Genomic DNA, 23,001 nt, shown 5'->3' with positions numbered 1-23,001 from the left:
TGAAGGCATCATCCTGGGACAGGGATGTGAGCAATGGAAAGACATCAACAGAAAAGTTAAAGGGAATGTAATTGCTGCAATTTATAGAAATGGTTACACAAAATACACTAAGTACTCCCAGACACAATACAAGTTGCCCAGATCCCCAATTCCCCAATGGAAAACACTCCCCAATATTTTCCACAGAGTGAGGAATCTTCAGGGGCAAGAAGCTCCCAGCCTCCCATTCTCAAGGGCCCTTTATTCTCCCTGGCCTCCCCTGGCTGTGTACCTGCCTGCTTACCAGGCATAGGTAACTGTTATAAAACAACCCTTGCACATGCTTGAGTGTTTACCACCAACATGAATTGGATGAATTGAAGGTCAACCTTCAAGAATGCCTTTTTTCCTGCAAAACCAAGTCTCAGGTCTACCTGAAGTTCATACTTGCAGGATAAAAATGTAACATGTGCCTACCATAGGTCCCAGAAATCCCACTTCTAGAACTTACCTTAAAAAGATAACTGCACAACTTCCATAGATGGATGAGTAGATATTCACTGAAGCATTGCTTCTAGAAATGAAAATCGTGTCAAGCCTAATTGCTCATCAATGGGGACTAAGTAAATTATGATACATCCATATAATGAAATCCTTGGCCACTGAAATATATGTATACATATTAGTATCTGTACCTCAATGCATAGGATGTTTCTGAAAGAGGCAGGGGAAGTTGCAGAGGATGAAATGGTTGGCAAGGCAGGTATGAGAGAGAATTCTTCATGGATATTCTTTTAACTTTAAAAATATTGAACCATATGAATGTATTTATTTAATATTAAAAGGTAACTGCAGGGCTTCCCTGGTGGCGCAGTGGTTCAGAGTCTGCCTGCCAATGCAGGGGACACGGGTTCGAGTCCTGGTCTGGGAAGATCCCACATGCCGCGGAGCGGCTAGGCCCGTGAGCCACAGCTACTGAGCCTGCGCGTCTGGAGCCCGTGCTCCGCAACAAGAGAGGCCGCGATAGTGAGAGGCCCGCGCACCGCGATGAAGAGTGGCCCCCGCTTGCCGCAACTGGAGAAAGCCCTCGCACAGAAACGAAGACCCAACATAGTAATCAATCAATAAATAAATCTTTTAAAAAAAAAAGGTAACTGCAGAGAGAGGGAGAGAGAGGGAGAGAAACAGAGATTCCTAAAGGGACAGTCACTATAAGTTACAGCAATTATTTTGAGCTAGCAAGAGTTGAGTCAACACTTTTTATTTCTTTACTTTTCTATATTGTTGGAATTTTCATGATAAGCATGGATCATTTTTACAGATGTAAAAATTTCAAATTACAAAGCAAAAATTATATAATCATAAAGAAAAAGTAGTAAAGCAATTTTCGTTAAAACATTAAAAAAAAAAAATTTCCAAGACTCCCTTTGCACTGCATCCTTTGGCCATGACAAGCCCCACCCATCCCATTTCTATTCCCAGTTCTGCTCCTGAAACCCTACCTTAGGAGTTTTCATTTCCTTTTTTGTTTTTTCCCCCAGACTTGCTGATGGAGTGATCAAAAGTGTGTTATGGCAAACACTTCAAGCTCTTAACTTCTGTCATAGACATAACGTAAGTAACATTTTCTAACGTATTTGCTGATTTCTTCATGATGACTCTTTTCTTCTACTTAGCTCAGGGGTCTATTTGAAGAGCTAATGACAGAGGGAAAATAAGAACCAAAAGAGCAAAACAAAAGAAAGTTACAGAATATGAGGAAAAGTAATGCATTATTCATGGCCCTTTTCCAATTTCTGTAAGAATCGAATTACTCATTCCTTATGAATTAAAAGTTTGTATAAACTTAATGTTTCTTTTTGCCACAATACTGATTCCTATAATTATTTTTAAATTGGATTAAAATAAGTTTTCAGGATATCAGTAGTGTAACCCTCCATGGCACTTGATTTTGTTTTGTTTTTAATGTCTCTTAAGTCTTTTATTCTGTAACAGTCCCCCTTCCCCTAACTTTTTTTTCCCCATCATTAATTTTTTACAGCCATGGGTATCAAACTTGAGCAAGCATCAAAATCACCAGGAGGTCTTGTTAAGACACATTTTGCTGAGCCCATTCCCAGAGTTTCTGATTCCGTAGGTGTTGGATAGGACCTGAGAACTGGCATTTCTAACAGTTTCCCAGTTGATACTGAAGCTGCTGGTCCTAGAGCCACACTTTGACTACTCCTGTGTTATAGAAATCATTTTGGCCGATTGCTTCCTATGTGTTACTTAACTTGTTCTTTCACCTGTATTTGCTATAAATTGGTGTTTATATCCAGAGGCTTGATCATACTCAGGTTCAGTTTTTTAGACAGGAATGCTTCACATATAGTGCTGTACACTTCTTATTGCATCAGCATCATGAGGCATATATAACGTCTGGTTGTCTTTCCCACTTTTGATTGTCTTAAAATAGATTAGTGGGTTCAGGAGGTGTTCATTTGATCCCCTCCATTATCACTTTCCCTGTCAATCTTTTATTTCATTTTAGCATTCATAGATAATTATTACCTCTCTCCAGGATTTCATTAGGGTTAAAAGGTGGTGATTTTCTAATTCTATTATTCCTTCTGCATTTGTTATTTGGAATTCTATGGAGAAGAATTTACCATCGTGGACTCTGGCTACTGTAAAGTACAGTAAGATAAATATGTGATTATTCCCTTTATTTGTCAGTACTCAAGAGTGATGGGCTGGGGTGTTGGCAGCCTCCAAGGGTGAACAATGAAGGGTTTTGGGGAGGTGTAGGGTATCACTATAAACGAATGGATTTTATGTATTTGATGTGTTTCAATCCTTTGCAATAATTGTTCTCTCTGATGTTCAAATCTTAGGCCAGTGGGAGCTTCTTTAAGTAGGCTCTTGGGTGCTTTTGCTATAATGATAGTTTTTTAAAAAATAACTCTAGACCTTTTGCGTTGGTGCCTACACGGAGGCAGTGTTGAGGCAAGGATACAGACTACCATATGGTCAATTTTGATGCCAGCAGAATATCTATCATAGTAGTCTAGGATTGCTGAAAAAAAGTACAAGATCATGGAACTAAATTTCAATACTTAGGGAAAGCTTCCCTAGCTTTAAGAAAGTCCGTGAAATTTTTTTGTTTGTTTGTTTTGTTAGGATAAGTCAGAAGCTTTTATTTTCTATTGATAGAGTATAGAGGGATATTGTCCACAAGATACATAAACCTGTTTTTCATGATGCAAATTGTACTTTCAAATAATTACTAAAGATGATGCTGAATTGAATCCCCATCTCTGTTGCTTTTCACCATGCTCTGAGAGGTATTCAAGTTCACCTAAGTTTGTTGCTAGAGTTTTATGGGTAATTAAAATGATTTTTTAAAAATTCTGTTTACCATAAGTGTTGTACATTATCCCTATATAATCAGACATTTTCCTGTGTACTGATTATAAGCTTGAATACAATGTCTGTGGCTGATTTACCTTTGTATCGCTTTAGCCTAGCATGGATCTTTTTATATAAAAGGTGCTCAGGAAACATTTATTGAATAACTGGATGAAGGAATGAATGAATGAATGAATGAGTGGGTCAATCAATCAACTTACCTACCTGATTACGACTTACTATTTCCAGTGGACCCAAACATTATTGTAGCTCAGTGCGACTGCCACCATTTCTTTCTCTGCTTGGAACAACATGTTCTGTACCTTAAACTTTGAAATATTGAAAACGTCCAGTTTATAATCTATGGCCTTTATTAAAAATGGATAATTTTTCAGACAAAATTTCTTCCTCCAACGTGGAAATTACTTCTGAACTCTGGTTATCCCATTTTCTTATGCTATAGTAAGCTTTTATGTATCTTTTTTTTTTTTTAACAAACCTATTGTCTAAAATGCACACAAAGGAAAAAAAATCTAAATCATATATAAGTTGTTACAATACTACATCTAAAACCTTTATACTCTCCTTATTTTAAAGGAACCCTCATGATACTCTCAAAGAATAGAAAAGGCAGTCTGACCCAAATGGTGTTGCTAAAGATTCCCAGCTTTCAACCTGTGGTGACCATGACTACCTTTTTATCTCCAGAGTGGTGACCCTACCAAGAAAGGAAGGTTACGGTAGTAAGGGATTAAGGCCTTGCTACTCAAAGTGTGGTTTGTAGAGATCACCTGAGAGCTCATTAGAAATGCAGAATCTCAGGCCCATTCAGATCTGACTCAGAATCTGCATTTTAACAAGATCTCCGGGTGATTCATGTGCACATTAAATTTTGAGAAGCACTGGACTTATGAAAATACCTACTCATTTTGTTCTTTTTTTACCCTATAATATGGCTAGATTGAGGTAACTAAAGTGACCATTTAGCATCATTGTGAACTCATGAATTTTTATATATTTGACGTATCGATTAGAGAAAAACAACTTCATGTCTGGGAATTCCCTGGAGGTCCAGTGGTTAGGACTCTGCGCTTTCACTGCCGTGGACCCGGGTTTGATCCTTGGTCGGGGAACTAAGATCCTGCAAGCCACACGGCGTGGCCAGAAAAAAAAAAAAGAACTTCATGTCAAAATGACAAAATTACAGTGACTTCCAAAATACGAGTATGTCTGGCTGTAACATCCATCATCGTCTTGTTGATATCAATGACTTAGTTGTCAAGGAGGAGGTTTCTTTCCTCTCTCATTATGAGTATCCATCCATAAGACTCAAAGAACAACCTTCTCAGATGTCCATTCAGGCTACATAAAGAAGCAACTTCTAGTGGGGAAGCTTCCGGAGATGATTCCTAAAATTAAGGGTCAGGTTTAAAATACCGTGGATACCTCTCCTTGCTGGCTTTTGAGATTATAAAAATGACATTGCACATCAGCTGCAATAACCCAGTTTAAGCAATGTTTGCTAAAAGCTGTGTATGATACCCAAGTTTATCAAAGTGTTTTGGTTACACTGACTTGCAAGTTATTGCTCTTAGGTGGAAAATAAGCTGATTGCGAGAGGCATTACAGAGTTTGCACTGAGTGCAGCTTTGCAGTGGAGAAGGTGAATGCTGTATGTCTAAGCATCTTCTGTTCTCCATACTCTGCTTCTTACTGTTCCAGTGATTTTTACTCTCTTTTTCCTTCTTCTATTATATAATACTCCATCTATCTTTCTTTATTTGTAGCTTCTCTTACCTGCATTACACTAAACATTTTTTCAGATTCTTTGGGACATATCAATACTTCATTTGCCTTTGTATGTTTTGGTTGGAAGATAAGTAGCTGTAAATTTCACATGGATTTGCATATTTAAATAGGCCAATAGACAGGTATCAATCAATGTAAGTCCATTTACTTGGTAATGACACATATAGTACAGAAATTTTAGAATCTGATGCAAACTCACCTGAGGGATATAACCTATTCTTATTAAATCACTAATTATTATAGGTGAATATGATGCAAAGTGTTAATCCAGTTTTCATAAATGTGTTGCTTAAAAAGGTAGGATGAAAACTATGTTGGCTTATATTATAACAATGTATTTTTAAAAATTAATATCTAAGGCCTTAGGACTTTTAAGAGGCCTTAAAAGGTTTCTTCTAACTGCTGGTTGTACAAATTATGAGACAGTTGACAGTAATTGAGACAATACAAACAAACTTCTAGTACCAGTGCCGTTTTTGTGACCCAAAATGAATTTAGGGTTCAACATTTTCTCCTTTTAGATAGCTATTATAGAAGCAAAAAAAAAAACTATTTCAAAATTGTCAATTTGACAAGAATAGTTCAAGAGACTGACAGCACAACAGAGAAGTGAGGCAGAAAGAGCTGATTGTTGTGGTACTTAATCCGGAGACCGTGGGTAGCCACCTGCAATCACAGGATTGTTGCAAGGATGAACTAATTCATGTGGAAGTGCTCTGAAAAGTTCAGAGCTCCGCATGAGGGCTGAGTTGTACAAGAAGAGCAACATCGTTTTTATCTATGTGCTTGTTTGGAGGGAGGATAACCTGGAAAGCTACAGTTCCGAAGAATAGGGCCTGAGTTGTTTTCTCCTGGGGCATCCACAGCATGGAATAGCCATTTCTGGACTAATGGTGAGTGGGGCTCACTCAGCCCACCTTCATCCACAACCCCAGCTTAGCCCTCTCACATCCAGGAAGGAGCACCTGCTTCACTCAGGGTCCTGGGGTGTTGCAGCAAGCTGTAAGGTCTCCACACATAGAGGACTCTAAGGGGAGAATGCCTCCCGCTGGTGACCCGCTCTCCCAGGGGCAACTCCAACAGCATCATGTGGTCACGTTTCAAGAAAGCTGTTAATGGTTGCAGATTAGTTGGGGATACTCATCCCCTGAGGCCGAATATTTGGTATCTCTTGTTAATAGGTGACCGTTACATCCCAGCTTGCCCAGGACAGTTGTGGTCTGTTGTCCTCGCGTAGTAATTAATAGAGCTCCCTTTCACACATCCTTAATAGAGCTGGATGATAAATAAGATGGTCACTCTAATGAATTTTGTTTTTGCTGTCATTCAAATGTTTTTCCAGTTTCTCAAATCTGCAATATTTGTGCAACCTGCATTGTGATTCTTGGGGGGCAGCCGTTCTTATTAGAAGCACTCTGAATGTTACCTCGTTCAGGGTTACCTCATATTGATTTACAAGGTTGTGTTAATTACTGCTGTACAACAGAGTGACTCTGTTACACATATATATTCTTTGTTTATATCCTTTTCCATTATGGTTTATCATAGGATATTAAATATAGTTCTCTGTGCTATTCAGTAGGACCTTGTTGTCTCATTCAGGGTTTTACCTCTTACTGTTTAAATAGGGCTCAGTAAAAAGTGGAAAAAATAATTATATGATACTCCCTTCTCAAAAAATTTTTTTTCAGTTTTCCTATCCAATAATTATTTTAATTTCTTTCCTAATATAGCAACTTTTTTTTTCTTTTGGTATGATAAGATTTACCAATGAAAAAAATGGCAATTTAAGTTTTTAGAAAAATGAAGGAAAACCATATTTGTGTTTATCTCACAGGCTTTGTTTATCATTTAAACGAATAGTTAAATGTTCATTATGCTTCATTGTCTGGATGACTCGGGGAAATAATTAAATATTTTCTTACAGTGTATTCACAGAGATGTAAAACCTGAAAATATTCTAATAACTAAGCAAGGAATAATCAAGATCTGTGACTTTGGGTTTGCACGAATACTGAGTAAGTAGCAATTTTTTACTAACTTATCCAATTCAGATGATTATGAAATGATACAGTTTAAATTCTTACTTTAGATACTGAATGTATGCTGATTGTTATATTGTTATTATTCAAAAAGGGAAATTTCACTGTAACCTTTTAGTCAGTACATCAGTTCACACTTCACCTCCATCCAATCAACTACAATTTATTGGATGTCACATTTTTGTACTTTGCCCCGTAGGAAAGGAGAAGAACTACAAGATGCATTTCTGGTCTTCATGCACTTATAATCTGAAGTAAAAGAAACAGGAGAATAATACAAGATGACTGGCAATAAAGTACTAAAGCGAAAGGGCAGATGGTTCCCTGGAGGGGGATATTAATGTGGTCTAGAGTGGTTGGGAAAAACTTCATGGAGCTGATGAGACTAGGAGAGTAAAGAGAAAATGACAGAGAGGATTCAGAGACAGTGCTGAGAAAAAAGAAGTCATCCCAGAGAGGGAGGAACCAAGGGAAAGGGGGACAAATAATGATGTCTCCTTGAATCTAGAGCTGTGCAGCAGGCAAAAAGATGCATTAACAATAGACACACTGCACGGGGGGCATACACATAATCAATATCCTGATAGGACCCAGACACAGGTGACTTGACAATGCATTGGGAAGCTGGTTTATACTTGAAGTTACACTGTAGAAATTCTCCCTACCCCCTCGCCCTGGTCCTCTCTTTTTGGGATTATATAGATGTTAACTAGCTAAGGTACCTTTGGAAGTTGAACTTTTTAGAATTGAAGTATATAGTTGATTTACAATATTATGTTAGTTTCAGGTGTACAGTATAGGGATTCAGTATTTTTGCAGATTATACTCCATTATAGGTCATTACAAGATAACGGGTGTAATTCCCTGTACTGGACAGTATATTGCTTATCTATTTTATATATAGTACGGGGAAGGTGAATTTACTATCTGAGCACTGTTTGCTCGATTAGTGCCTCACTGCATGAACTGTTAGGAGTATCGTGGCTTCTGAGAATTACTAAAGCTGATCTGAATGCCTGACTGCTCTTGGGAGCAGTTCCCCTCTTGGGAGAATGTGACCCACCTGATTGACTGATGCATTTGCAGTTCCAGGAGATGCCTACACTGATTATGTCGCTACAAGATGGTACCGAGCTCCTGAACTTCTTGTGGGAGATACCCACTATGGTTCTTCAGTCGACGTATGGGCTACCGGTTGCGTTTTTGCAGAGCTCCTGACAGGCCAGCCACTCTGGCCTGGAAAATCAGATGTGGACCAACTGTATCTGATAATCAGAACACTGGGTATAAGTTGCATTTTATGGCTTACAGAGTTGCTAAAGTGTTATAGTAGTGGTATGTCACTGTAATGAACAATAAGACCTTTCTTTCGTCTCCAAAGTGCTACTCGGGATGGCTGTTCTGGGTTGTAGCCAAAGCCCAACCCTTTTCTCAATGTGTAGAGCCATAACTTCTGTCAGTGAGGAGTTTTCAGATGCCTTTCCAAGTCAAGTCAATTAGCCGTGGAATAAACTATACATTTACTTTCCTTATCAGCCTAGGATAGGGCTAAGGGTATGAGTCAGCTGCATAGAGCTTACTCTAAAGAGATTTACTCAAATGCACTTTCTATCCTCTGTAAAAGAGGATTTTTCCCCTTTCCTCTAGCGCAGGGGTGAGCAAACTTTTTCTATAAAGGGCCAAATGGTAAATATTTTAGGTTTTGCAGGCTCTACAGCCTCTGTTGCAACTCCTCAAATCTGCTTCTTTATACTTAAGAATTTACAAATTACTTTCACACACACCATCTCTTTCAGTCTTAAGAAAAGCCCATTAAGGACATTATAACATTTTTCATTGTGCCTGTTTTTGCCAGTGAGGAAACTGAGGCTCTGGGAGCTTCCATGAGTGGCCTAAAGTCCTACAACTAGTTAAGTGCAGAATAAGAATGGACTCAAATGCTCTCTTTCGTGAGCTTTCATCACGATGCAGCGTCCTCAGCACTTGTCTACTTCCACCTGGTTGGAAGAGAACATAACCCAAAAGATTAGCTGCAGCTTTACGCCAGCAGCATGGATGCAAACAAAGTGATGGGTATTTATTAATCCCTTCCCATAGGCTCTCCTGGCAGCATGGCTGCTGGGCAAGGGAACTACTGCTGTCTGGTCTGATGCAATTCCCTGTGTGGTCCCAACACATTCTGCTGGAGAATTCCGCAGCATGAAAAATGTGGGGTAGAGTATCACTACAGGCCACACCTGAAGCTTATGCTGTTTAATTGATTTCCTACAAAGATTGTGGAAATTTACATTAGGCAGATGTTAGACCTGAGTCTGAATCCTGGGTCTGTCACCTAATGACCGTGTGACTTTAGACAGCTGATCAAACCTCTGAGCCTCATTCTCTGACTGAGACAGTATAAATGAAAAATAGCAACGATTGTGAGATGGTTATGAGATTAAATGGGATCATATGTGTAAAGCCCTCCAGGCCACTTGCTTACCTCCTCTTTTGGTGGCGGCTGAATGGCAGACCAAACCATGTGTGGCAAAGAGAGTTCCTTGGGAGCATTGACCTTACCTGAGAAGGTATGTTTTTGCAGTGACCCATTCCTCCTAAATCTGGAGGGAATGGTCAGGCTCAGTATTTCTTTCACGTCTGGACCTCAGAAGTTAACCATTTAAGCATTATGTTATTTTCAGTAAATTTATCATGAGTTATGTGGTTTGCATTTTACAGGAAAACTAATCCCAAGACATCAATCTGTCTTTAAAAGTAACCAATTTTTCCATGGCATCAGTATTCCTGAACCAGAAGATATGGTAAATTGCTGGATTCTGGTGTTTTGTTATCTGTGTTGCTACTTTCTTTATAGGGGTAGTTGTTTCTTTTTTAATGTTTGTGCATTGGGCTCCTGTTTTCCTTACGACACACTGACACAGGTCAAAAAAACTATGTAAAAACTACATAAAATGAACCAGGAGAATGCTTTAAAAGTTTACTTGCCCTATGTATTCAAAGATTAATTCAATTTTAAATTTGAAGTGAAAGTATACTTAGTTCCTTCATAAATACCGTGATCCTTTTAATCAAAACACTCCGGTACCTTGCCCTGAAATAATTATGAAATAATTATTTTCTCATAAATAGTACTTACCATAGTTGTCTCTATTTTGAAAAAAAATGCATTCTCTATTTTTTTAGCTTCTGAAACAAAGCTCAAATCAATAGAAACTATTTCTTCACAACATATATTTCCACATGGAAGGTCATTCCACAAAATGATCCTCATTGTATCCAAATCAAAACTGCAAACCACAATGATCACCTCTGTACTCTTCCTGTGGTCTTTGCCTTTCTTTGGGAATCTACCAATGACTACTTGACCCTCTTACTCTCTGTAGTCATTGATTTCCTGTCTGTGTTACCTAAGTCTGGGCTATGATCTTTAAAACTCTGCATGATCTAGATTCTGCCTATAGAATGAAAGGACGGTCAGGGGAAGCATGTGCCACGCTCCAGCGGTGTTGGAGGTGGGGAGAGTCTGCAAAGCCAGGTCATGATTTATGGCACCTGTGAACCATCAGATTCAGGTGGTCCCAACTTCTCTAAACACCCTGTTCATCTTAAATTTATCTCGTATATTACCTTGATTTATGTACTGGATTTCTTTTTTATTATATTTGTTAAGACTTTTAACAAATATAATAAAAGGTTAAAAGTTGAATTACAAGTCTAGAGGTTGAATTACAAAAGATTACTTATATAACATGTTTGATTTAAAGACTAAAATACAACAAATTCACATGTACCTGCTGCCTAGTTAAGGAAGGAGAATATTGCCATTAACTTGGAAGCTTCCCCCTCCCCATGTACTCTTCCTCAATCCCATTCCCTTCCCCCCTTACTATTCTGAATTTTGTGTTCATCATTCTGTTGCTTTCTGTAGTGCTCTTAATTATGCAGCTCAGTGTATTTTCATTAATGCTCAAAGCATCCCTGTAAGTAGATCAGGCATCCCTATAAGTAGATATTAGGGTACTGTTGTAGGATTTCAGAAGGGGACATTTAGCACGAACATTTACCAAACACTAATTGCAAAACACTGTGAAGTTAATAGCTTCAGTTTTTCCCATTACACTACACAGTAGTGTAAAATTATGATTTTAAAAAATCAAAATCTAACCTACTAGGGGATCTTTCTCCAAAGTAGTCTTAATGCTAATATATTTAAAATATCCATTACTTTGTGGTTAGGTAACATTGAAATGCTTTACTTTGTTTTTTAGGAAACTCTTGAAGAAAAGTTCTCAGATGTTCATCCTGTGGCTTTGAATTTCATGAAGGTACCTAAGCATCAATTATAACCATTATTGACTGCAAGTCATAATGATTGAAGCTGGTAACTCTGGGAGGGGTGGACAGTAGGGCAAATAATGCCAAGGTAAAAATGTAGTCATTGAAACAGTTAGGGAACTGTAAAATAATTACAGTTAAAGGAACATCAGTGGTTTAAACAGTAATCTTTCTAACATATCCATTAAAATTAGTAGAAGATGAAAGAGTATAATTAAGGTCTGCCGTGATGAAGACCATACTTCTTCTGCATTCGTTAGGAAATTTGACTGTTAAGTCAGTATATTCAAGACTATGGAAATTTATGAGGATAAATGTACTCCTTAAGTTTGAAGATCAAGAATTGTGCTGTAGAGGGAAGAGATATGGGGATATATGTATATGTATAGCTTCTGTCAGAGAGGATTATTACAATACCTGTCTAACAAAGTATTCACTTTGTTATAAAGCAGAAACTAACACACCATTGTAAAGCAATTATACTCCAATAAAGATGTTAAAAATAGATATATAAATAAAATAAAAATTTTAAAAATAAAAAGAACTGTGCTGCCCAATATGGTAGCCACTAGTTACATGTTACTATTGAGCACTTGAAATATGGCTGATTAGAATTGAGATGTACTATATTTCTATGAAAATTACTTTAAAAAAGAATATAAAATATTTCATTAATAGTTTTTAAAATAGTACATGTTGAACTGATAACATTTTGGATACACTGGGTTAACTAAAATTTTAAATTGCTTTTTTAAAAAATCAGTAGAAGATCAGGCAAAATCAGAACCATGCAGACACCAAATATAGCCCCTGTACCAGGGCCAAAAGAGACAGTCAAACAAAGGACAAATTCTAATAAAAAGCAGAAGAAACTCATCTATGACCAGTATGCCATTCATGCTTGGCCAACTGAGGCCATGCTAGAAAGTGTGCCTCTTCCATTCAGTGTGGACGCTGAAAGCCTTTAGTGGTATAGGGATGGAGATACTAGTATGAGTATCTATCTTTAACGACCAATTAAGTTATATTTATAGCAATGACTTCCATACCACTGATCAGAATGACTACTCATCAGAATGAGCTTTTTAAAAATATACATTCCAATAAATAACCTCAGATTTACAGAAGCAGAATCTCTATGAATAGGACCTTGGAATTTGTATCTTTAAGCCTCCCCCTAGGTGATTATGATAAGCAGCCCAGTTTGAAACTCTTCTGATCTAGAAAGTAGAGCCATCTGGATGACCTAGAGTCAACTTTGTAGACCAGCCTTTGTGCTAGTGCTGGTCACTACCCAGGTGCTATCCAGCGTGCTGGATTCCTTCAGTATGAGTCCTCCTGAGACTCGGAGGCTGACACCTCTGAGCTCTCAGACTGCCCTGACCACTGCTCCACTGGACCTCACCTGCCTTCTACCTGTCTCACTGCTCTGACTTGCCCTAACCCAGCACTCTGCAGGCCCTGTCCTGGAAGTCTAATTCTCCAGCCTTGTTCTGGACAAGTTGTTCTGACCCACCTGCAATTTAGCAGAGCCCCCGAGGGGTTGGTGGAGGGTAGGTCAAGGCCTGTAAGCCCAATCCATTCTCAGGTGGCTTCTCTAACTTGAACAGGTATTAGATTCACCCTGAAGGCTTGTTAAACACAGATTGCTGGGCCCCACCCCCAGTGCTTTTGATTCAGTAGGCCTGGGGTTGGACCAAAGAATTTGTATTTCTAGCAAGTTCCCAGGTGATGCTGATGTAGCTGGCCTAGGGACCACATTTTGTGGAGCCCTACAAACTATTTGCTTTGACAAGCGATAAAGCAATGTCACTGGTGAAACGCACCTGACCTACGTTTACCCCCTTCGAGACATTGAATGTTCATCAAATCTACCCTCAAAAGACTTTGAAAGGGCAAAAGAAGAGCAATTCCAGTTATTAACAAGTTCCAAGTACTGGATAATATACAAAGTTGAAGATTTTCTAAACTCATATTTGCTCTACCAAGTTATTATTCAGAGTTTTGGGGCACAGTAACAAAAGAGGCTCCTCTTTTAATATCTTCTTTGCTCTTCCCGTCTTCCATAGGAGTGTCTGAGGATGAATCCAGATGACAGGTTAACCTGTGCCCAACTCCTGGAGAGCCCCTACTTTGATCCTTTTCAAGAGGACCAAATTAAAAGAAAAGCATGTAATGAAGGAAGAAACAGAAGATGTCAGCAGGTACCTCCATTCGAAAGTTAAAGTGCTGTAAAAATGATTCTTTATTTTCCTTCTCTACCTTTCAAAGTGAGACTAGGCGGGCACCAAGATCTTCTCTTTGCACTGGTTTAGTTGTATTTGTTTGTCTAATAAATATTGGTGATTGATGTCATGAAACCATAAAACTATGAAAATATACAGATTGTCGCAAAATCTTATTCCAAATACACTTAAGTTATTGCACAATTCTTTTCTTACACTGAATCGATATCCCCCCTGCCAGGTCATGTACCCAAAACACAACAGTTTCAAACAAGTAAGCCCCGATTACAGCAGAACTGAGTTTGACCAGCATTATGGAAGAATCCTGGTACCTTCTGTAGCCTCCAGATGCCCAGTAAAGGAAACTTGACTCTTCTGTCTTTTCACCCGTGGCAGGCACCTTAGTCTGCCTTTCCTAGGCTTTTCCTGGAAGCCAGGGACAAGCTCTGGGCAGATACAAAGAGCTGAAACTCAGATATCTGAGAACCAAATCCTGTCCTAAAATGTGCCAATATTGTAGAATAAATACAGTGAATATAAAGACGAACACTGATTCTGTAGCTTATTAGGCAACTACCATTTACTTCCAAAACTTTGAAGTTAAAACATAAACTCCATGAAAGTGGGTTCCTTTGAGTTTGGATTTTTTTCCCCTCACCTGTATCCCCAGCACCTAAAACAATATCTGTTACATCAAAGGTACTTAATAGATATTATCCAAATAAATAAGTAGGTGAACATTGCTTATTAATAAGCCAAGATGGTAATTTTCCATTTTTCAGAAACGGACAATTGTCACATTTTGCGTTTGCTTAAGCCTCCACCTCTGATCTACTTTTTTGTTCATTTATCTTCTCATTAGCATCTTTACCATAAAGGAAGAAAGTGGTCTCTTTCAACAGTTAAAATAGAAGTTTGTTGGGAGAGAAGGATCAAACTAATCAATAAGATGAAATGTTAAGATGACGTCTGAGTATCCAAAATCTTTATCCAAAATAAAAATCCAAATTTTTATTACATAGGTCATTTTACCTTTAACTGTTCAAGTTACATGTTTGCAAGTTAAGCCCAATACAGTTTACTTAAATAACCAAAGAGTCAGCGTTTGTTCAAATAAGTCCGAGGCAGCAATTTGAAATACAGCGTGAATTTTGTGTAAAAACACTGTCCCCTCAAAAACATCTCACCAGCTTCCCCAGCTTTGTCCTGGGAGGGTGGATGGCGGCCCTGCTCCATCCTGCATCTCGGTCCCTGATCCACTTTCCACCACGCTCACCTCCAGGTGGGTGGAGATACTGCTCTCCCTGTAAGTCTCCAGTTCACAGCTGTGCTACCCTTTCTTTAATACTTTGTGGCCCAGCTGATACAGATCAGGGACTTCACAGAAGGCCTTCCCAAAGACCCAAGACAACAGAAGGAAAAGAAACACCAAGAGCAGCATGCACCTAGAGAATGTCATTTACAAAGACGATGCCATGTTCTCCGTGCTTAGCCATCTGCATCCTGCCCATCTCTACGTGCTAGCCCCACCAGAGCCCTCACCATGAGACCGTGCCTAACCGCCTCCCTCCACCAGGTGAAGGCCATAGGGAGCAAGGCCAAGAGAAAGACAGGGATGTCTTTCAAGTTCTGGTTTTCTTTCTGAGCACACACCTCTTCCCTAGACATCTTACCATGTCAGAAAATAAACTAAAAATTCAGAAAGATCTCTTTATACAGGGTGGTTTCACTTTGTAAGTTCAAATTTCTACCTAGATCTTAGTTTCTGTATCTCTGAGTGGATAACCAGCAATTTCCCCGAGACTAAATGTTGTTTTAAGTTGATAGTAAAGAGGTTTTAAATCTTTGCTGTTCTGCCAATATCCTAAAATTAATATCCAAAATTAAAAATTTGAGATGGGTAGAATGTAGACTCTTGGAATTATTGTTTAATAGCTGGTGGACATCTATCTTTTAAACGCTGACTAGATACTCATAAATGAGTTTATTGAAATAAATCATAGTACATCTCTGAGAATCCTAGAATAAATCATAGAAACTAATTTTCAAGTATCAGAGAGTCACAATTCTTGGAAAAAGTAACCCTGTTTAATTTTTTAAATTGATGTCTCTTGACATCTTTGCACCATATGTATCCTTTTTGTTTTACCACCTTTAAATTAAACTGTACCAATAGGAATTATTTTCAATTTACTTTCCTATTTTTGTCTTGTTCTGCTATTAGAATCAACTGTTGCCTCTCATACCAGGAAGGCACATCTCCCCCACACCTGATGGAAGAAAACAAGTTTTCCAGTTAAAATTCGATCATCTTCCAAACATTTAGTTCTTTCAAGTGGAAAGTAATTTAATAGGTACACGTTTTTGTACCAGAGGAATAGGGATCCTCAGTGTTTCAAATGCAAATGAGCCATATGAAAATTAAGATGCTTTCTAGAATTGTTTTGCTCTGATCATTACTGATTCCTCTGCCCATGCTTTTTACATGCCAACTTTATCTTTTAGAACCTTTTCTTTAAATGTTACAAAGTCTGAACCTGCACATATGGAGGAGACATTTTCAATTTCATCAGAGCAGCCCCTCTTGAAGCAATGTGTATCGAGAATTTGTGAGCTTATACTTTGATTTATGAAAACGATTTACATTTATCATCTTGCTTCAGCTGACCACATACTGTCTTAGAGCAGTATCAAATAGCTTGCCTAGCTGTTGTTTGTGTAAGGAATGGCATTATGTTTCTGCATTTTAATTCACTCTTATTGTAACCAGGTCTGTTGAGTAATGCTGGTGTTTTATTTTGTGTTTTTTTATTGGTGTAGGAAGGGAACCTTGAAATGTCATCTAGGTTTATCCCTTAATTCCAGGGCAGACTCTACTTTCTCTGTCTCATAAGACATTGACAATTCTATTTTTAAAGCTAGCTAGAGAACATGTCATACATTTACATAGACAATAGTGGATGAACTGCAAGGAATTACCATCCTCATGACATCATGCCCTAGGATAATTGACTGCTGACTCTATTGCTCTCCTTTGGTACATCACGGTTCCTTATCCTTTTCTCCTCCTGTCTAGATCATCTCAGTACCTAAACCTGTCCTCCTGGGTGTATTTTCTACATTGTCAACACTCTCTTCCAAACATTTGCATCCATAGCCTCTATAAACTTGTGCAGCCCTACACTCAGGCATCATGGTCAGGTCAAGTTTGTAAACACTTTTGAGAGCAGGAAGATTATCATTCAGTTATCTTCATTTTGTGTCTCTTATCCAAAAAAGACACAGACAAACAGAACACCTCAATAAGTGAGCTGAATTTATGTTGGGATATTTTCCCAAGTAAACTTGACACACACACACACATACATACATACATATATGTAAATATATGTTTATAATTATAAATTTTGAAGCATCATAGTAGATGCCTTTTATCCTGGACATCTAAAAATGATACAGACTGTTTGAAAGTACTTTTAGTTTGCTAGCAAGGAACTCATGTAAAATAATAGCATGAGGCTGTCTATCATCACTGTCTGGCATAAAGGCACAAAATAGTGATGTCTCTATCAATAAATATTAAGATTATTTCATTAAATTTTTTCTGCTCCTGGGTCTGGCATGCTTACCTGAACATTGTCAGATTTTGCAAATACACATAATTCCAGAAATTCCTTGTATTTGGCACCAAGGCACCAAGCATAAATTGTTAGTAAGAAAACACAGTTCCACCTTACGTTCATCTCTAAAAGTCTGTTGCACGTATAAATATGGCTCTGTAAACTTCCAGAGAATCTCATTCAGTTACTTGGGTGCATCTCTTTATTAAGGAATTATGGCCTCTAAACAGTAGTTTCTTGCTCACTGGAAGGATATTTTAAGTGGGCTTATTTAGCCATTTAACGTACTCAGTGTGAATGTAAGCTGCTAGGATCTTCTTTATTTTCATCTTTTTATCAGAATGTGCCTCTTCAGATTTTTATGTTTCTTGCATTTTTAATAAGATGATACCAAAGGTGCAAGGACAATAAGAAATAAAAAATAAAAGGCAACATCGATTAGAGATTTCTTTTTAGCATTCGTAGTGCTTTTATCATTGAAGCCTTCTTATTGGCAAACCACGCGTTCTGCTCCAGCTCTCCTAAATGTATATACACATAGACACTATATATATAGGGTTGGCCAAAAGTCTGTTCGGGTTTTTCCATAACATCTTACGAAAAAACCAGAAGGAACTTTTTGGCCAACCCAGTAAAATATATATATATATATATATATATATCTATACACACCCATACACAAACATATATGCAGAAATTAAGAAGACAGCACAAGACTCCATTATGCATTTTATAACTGTGCTTCAAACAACAGTGGAGTTTTGGGCAGGGGTTGGTAGGGTGACTGTCTTCCCTTCATTTTTGCTTACATTTAAGAATCAATTCAAACTAGCATTTCTCTCTCAATTTTTTTCCTTAGACAGATCCATCGTTTAGGTATCACTGAGGAGAGGAGAGGGGAAAGCATCTAATGCTTAGAAAAATGTTCGGATGCAGTCATATTAGCTTGAAGAAAAGGAATCTTCTGATGACATTTGCATACTTATCTCTCCCTGAGTGGCCCAGGCCCGGGAGCACTACAGCTGCCTGTATCACTCAGGGGCACATGTCTCAAAGTGAGACTCTTTTCGAAGTGCGTATTTCTCACCTCCGTACTTCACAAATTCCCTCGCATTTCTCAGCCACATGGAAGACAGTTGCACTTGTGCCCAAATTAAGTAATGATTTTTGTAAAAGTTATCTTCAGCAAATAGGCTTGCCCCAGGCTCTGCGCAGAGGCTCACGCGATTCTATAACCATGCATTTCCTTTTACAGTCTTGCACAGTTTCTGGCTTACCTGGGACTTGTCTCACCCGTGCCAACTTCCAGGCTCTTTATTTGTAGAGCTCTTTCCCGGTGCTGTCCAAATACTACACTGTCATGGTGAGTGACGCCACCTAAATACTCCTTTTCTCCACCTCAGTGTGACCTCTTGGCTCCCTAGTTTCCTCAGACTTTCCACACACGTGTACCTGGGAATCTCTAAGCTGCTGGCTGGCTTTCTTTCTTTTCTTTTCTTTCTCTTTCTTTCTTTCTTTCTTTCTTTCTCTCTTTCTTTCTCTCTTTCTTTCTCTCTTTCTTTCTCTCTTTCTTTCTCTCTTTCTCTTTCTTTCCTCCCTCCCTCCCTCCCTTCTTTCTTTCTTCTTTCCTTTCTTTCTTTCACAGAGCACTTTACAGAGAATTAAAAGTGCAGACCTTACTTATTCTTAGTGCTCCTGCTTCTTCGGGGGAGAAGGAAGTGCACCGTAGAAAGGACATTTGATTCAGCTTGTGTCAGCCCCGTAGGCCTATTTGCTCGGACTCTGTCTTTGGTCTCCGTTTCAGTCCTGGTGATATCTGAATGTGATTGTTCTGACTTGCTGCAATCACGAAGCCCTTGAGGGGTCACTTTCTGAAGATTATTTTAACTAGACTGAATCATTAAAAAGTGGTGTTCAAGAGGCAACTGTTGAATGCTTTGGATTAGGGAGATGATTGAGTAAAGGGTAACAACAAAGCTCCCAAGCAGGGAATGAAGAGGTGATCAGGGAGATTGTCCCTCTTCTCAGGTAGCTCTCTCACTGTTCTTTAGTGCTCTTGCAGGTTCCCCAAAATATAAGACGTAAGAAAATTAATATGTTATTTTTAATAAGATGAAAACATTTTCAATTCCGAAGATGTTGTATGGTCCTTTAGCATCCTTGCCACAGAATTGCAATTTTTCAAAAAGATACTTTCTTAGTCATTTGTCACCACCAGGGTTTCCAATCCTGGTCTTGGAACAACCTGATCAGCACAGAGTTCTCCGAAAGAAAAAAAATCTTTTTTTTAATTGAAATATACTACCAGAAGAGGAATGATCCTAAAATTCTACAAACAGTAAAATCTTGAAAAAATTGAGGTGTCAGTATCAGGTATTAGCTAAATCACAAATATGCCAATTTCTAATGCACATAGTTAAGACAAAGATAAAATGCCACTCACAAGTTAAAGTAATATTCAGGGTTTGTGTGTGTATTTGTTTTCTACTGGAATCGTTAACAACTTCATTCTTGTTTTAACAGAAGACTGAAAGTCTTTAAGAGTGATAGTTTAGAGAATAATAGAAATATCATTTGGTCTGCGAGTTAGGCCACTGGGTTCTAGACCTGGCTTGCAGCTCTCTGTGTAGCCTTGTCACAACATGTAACTTTATTTTGCCTTCATTTTCTCATTTGTAAAATAAGAGAGTGGATAAACGAGGTGATTTTTTAGGCTCCCCTTCAGCTCTAAACTTCTATGATTCTCTGTAGCACATGGTGTTTGCGTCCTGGACATATCTCCCACTAGAAGAGGCTTTCTAGAGATTGTTTAACAATATCAAGATAAATTTTGCTGTTTATGATCTAGCCAGGAGCAAGGAGATTCTCTCCCTGTCTCTCTCTCTCTTGCCTGCTTTCTTTCATACTCACACAAACACACACACAACACCCCCTGCTAGTTCTATCAAGTCAATAGCAGTTTACAGACAACCACCTAACAGAGGTTAAATTTTATAAACGAAAGTGGATTTTAAAGCTAATTATCACTGGATTTTAATTAATGTAAATCAAACAAGTATGCTTTCAAAATGCAGACTAATATGTAATCACTCTTTGCTGTTTTAATCTAACTCTAATTAGCTTGGAAATGACATATGCTGTGAAATACTAATTTAAGATAACCATTAAGGCAAAGAACATTCTGTACATTTCTAACTTCAGTAAAACTTTTAGTAGTTTCAGTAAATGATAACTTAATGGAATTCTACGAATAGATCTGAATTATATCTTTTTTATATTTCAGCAACAGGGACGCAGGCTCAGTCAACCTTATACTTAACTTATTGTTTAAAGCTTATAATCAAGCCAAGAATTGGTTATCCTATTTAACAGGAATATAAATGACTTCTATTTATAAAGTTAAAATTCTTCTTTTCTGTTGTGAACACTAGTCACTGACTGTATCTCTAAGTATTGTTATACTGAAGATGTTGTATGTCTACTTAAGATTTTAGAGCATATTTGTATAAAAACATGTCCATTTCAAATCACATGAAATTATAACTATATTTCAATTAGCACTGATAATTAGCATAATGGCAATTTATACTCCTAGAAACAATTCACTACAAAGCAGTTTTAGCTGTATTATGTTACATATACATAATATTTTAAAAATTTTTCTTAAGATACTTGGAAAACCTAAGGATGGGATTAAATACTTAGGTGACTTTATGTTTGAATATATAACTTAACCTGAATATGTTCTTTAGCTTATTTTAATAAAAGTTAGAACTATTTCTGTCTCCTAATTTCTGTTCAACTCAGCTATTAGTCCATTGTCTATTATTTTGTATTCAGGTGAGAAAAACTGTCATCTTCATATATAAATTCCAGAATTTGTTATTTAATTTCCTATCAGTTGGAATTTCTGAACAGCTGATGTGGCAAACTATTCCTTTTTTTGCCTGGGGCTGGGAATTTTACAAATGGAAAAACTAGCAAAATCTTACAAATGGAAAAACGAGCAGAATTTTACAAATGGAAAAACTAGCAAAATCTTTTCCGGTCTGACTGGCTAGATGTTTATCTCTGAGCACATCTTTACAACTTTACTTTGAGGCTGTAAGATTCTTTTTCTTTCAGTTCAGATATTTCTCTGGCCCTTTACAATACTTAAACTATAAGATATGAAATGTTCCTGTATCTTCAAGCCCAAGCTATCACAACAGTTTCTGTTGTAGGTTTAAAAAGACAAAAAGGCTCAAGACCAAACTTAGACTAATGATCAGATGAGAGGAAAACAATTGGTAAAATAATGAATGAGGTCACTATTTAAATATGCTTCAATTCTTTCATTTTCTTTTGAACTAACTTTTCTGCTTTCATTATTTTTAATGGCACTTATGTAAAAAGAGTGCAGTCAGTTATTTCCAGCAGTAACAATTCAACCCACATCAGTTTTACCATGACACTTTGCAACAATTTCAACCCACATCAGTTTTACCATGACTTTTTGCCACTTCTCTTATCAAGAGGTGAAGTCTCCCTCCCTCTCCTCATCTTGTGACCTGTGTCTTCCTTAGATGCCCTGTGCCATTTCTGGGCCTAGCCCTTGAAAGCCCTGGCAGCTTCTGCCTTCTCTCTCTGGGGAAGCCAGCGTCCATGCTGTAAAAAAGTTTGGGCTAGATGCTACTAAGTAATAAGATACCACGTGGAGAAGAAGAGGCTGCTGGAGGAGGCCCAAGGGGCCAATCGTGTGAGTAAAGCCTTCCTGGACCTTCCAACTCTAGTGTAGCCACCAGCTGAATGTCACCAAATGAGTGTCCCTAGCCAGCATCAGGTAGAACAGGATAACTGCCCAGCTGAGCCCAGTCAACCTACACAACTATTAAAAATAATAAGTCAGTGGTTTTAAACCACTACTTTTCAGGTTGGATTTGTTATGCAGCAATAGATACCTGAAAGAGTATGTTTTTAAATTGTATACCATTGCAGTGGAGAAACATGCTCTCAAATTTTATGCAAACTTAAAGTAAGGCATAAGGTCTGATGTTATTTTTTTTTAATTTTAATGAAGTGTATTTGATTTACAATGTTATGTTAATTTCTGTTGTACAGCAAAGTGATTCACTTATACATATATATATTCTTTTTCTTTTTTTAATTTTATTATTTGGCTGCATCGGGTCTTAGTTGTGGCACACGGGATCTTCACTGCAGCTTGTGGGATCTTGCATTGCAGCGCATGGGATCTTTCATTGCAGCGTGCGGGATCTTTCATTGTGGCGTGCAGGCTTCTCCCTAGTTGTGGCGTGGGCTCTAGAGCACACAGGCTTAGTTACCCCATGGCAAGTGGGATCTTAGTTTCCCAAGCAGGGATCAAACCCGCGTCCCCTGCATTGGAAGGCGGATTCTTAACCACTGGACCACCAGGGAAGTCCCCTATACCACATCTTCTTTATCCGTTCATCTGTCAATGGACATTTAGGTTGTTTCCACGTCTTGGCTATTGTAAATAGTGCTGCCATGAACATAGGGGTGCATGTATCTTTTCAAATTATAGTTTTGGGGTCTGATGTTATTTAATCTAGAATTAAGTACATACTCTAGGGACTCTGA

General features: G+C 38.0%; 1 protein-coding gene across 2 annotated transcripts in view; it reads left to right on the top strand.

Moving 5' to 3' along the window:
- The window catches only part of CDKL4 (cyclin dependent kinase like 4), a 49,748-nt gene extending 31,013 nt beyond the window's left edge, over positions 1-18,735 (top strand). Inside the window, exons 4-10 of one of the 2 annotated variants that reach the window (XM_068564511.1) lie at positions 1,521-1,593; positions 7,106-7,196; positions 8,307-8,504; positions 9,939-10,021; positions 11,489-11,545; positions 13,625-13,759; positions 18,656-18,735. In XM_068564511.1, coding sequence (XP_068420612.1) covers positions 1,521-1,593; positions 7,106-7,196; positions 8,307-8,504; positions 9,939-10,021; positions 11,489-11,545; positions 13,625-13,759; positions 18,656-18,724 — 706 coding nt within the window. In that variant the 3' untranslated portion in view covers positions 18,725-18,735. Of the gene's footprint in view, positions 1-1,520; positions 1,594-7,105; positions 7,197-8,306; positions 8,505-9,938; positions 10,022-11,488; positions 11,546-13,624; positions 13,760-16,004; positions 16,121-18,655 lie in introns of those variants that run through there. The other variant, XM_068564510.1, reaches the window with a different exon arrangement.
- Positions 18,736-23,001: the final 4,266 nt, after the last annotated feature.

This window comes from Eschrichtius robustus, chromosome 15 (assembly GCF_028021215.1).
Source record: "Eschrichtius robustus isolate mEscRob2 chromosome 15, mEscRob2.pri, whole genome shotgun sequence".
NCBI lineage: Eukaryota > Metazoa > Chordata > Mammalia > Artiodactyla > Eschrichtiidae > Eschrichtius > Eschrichtius robustus.
This window is presented reverse-complemented; position numbering and strand designations above follow the sequence as displayed.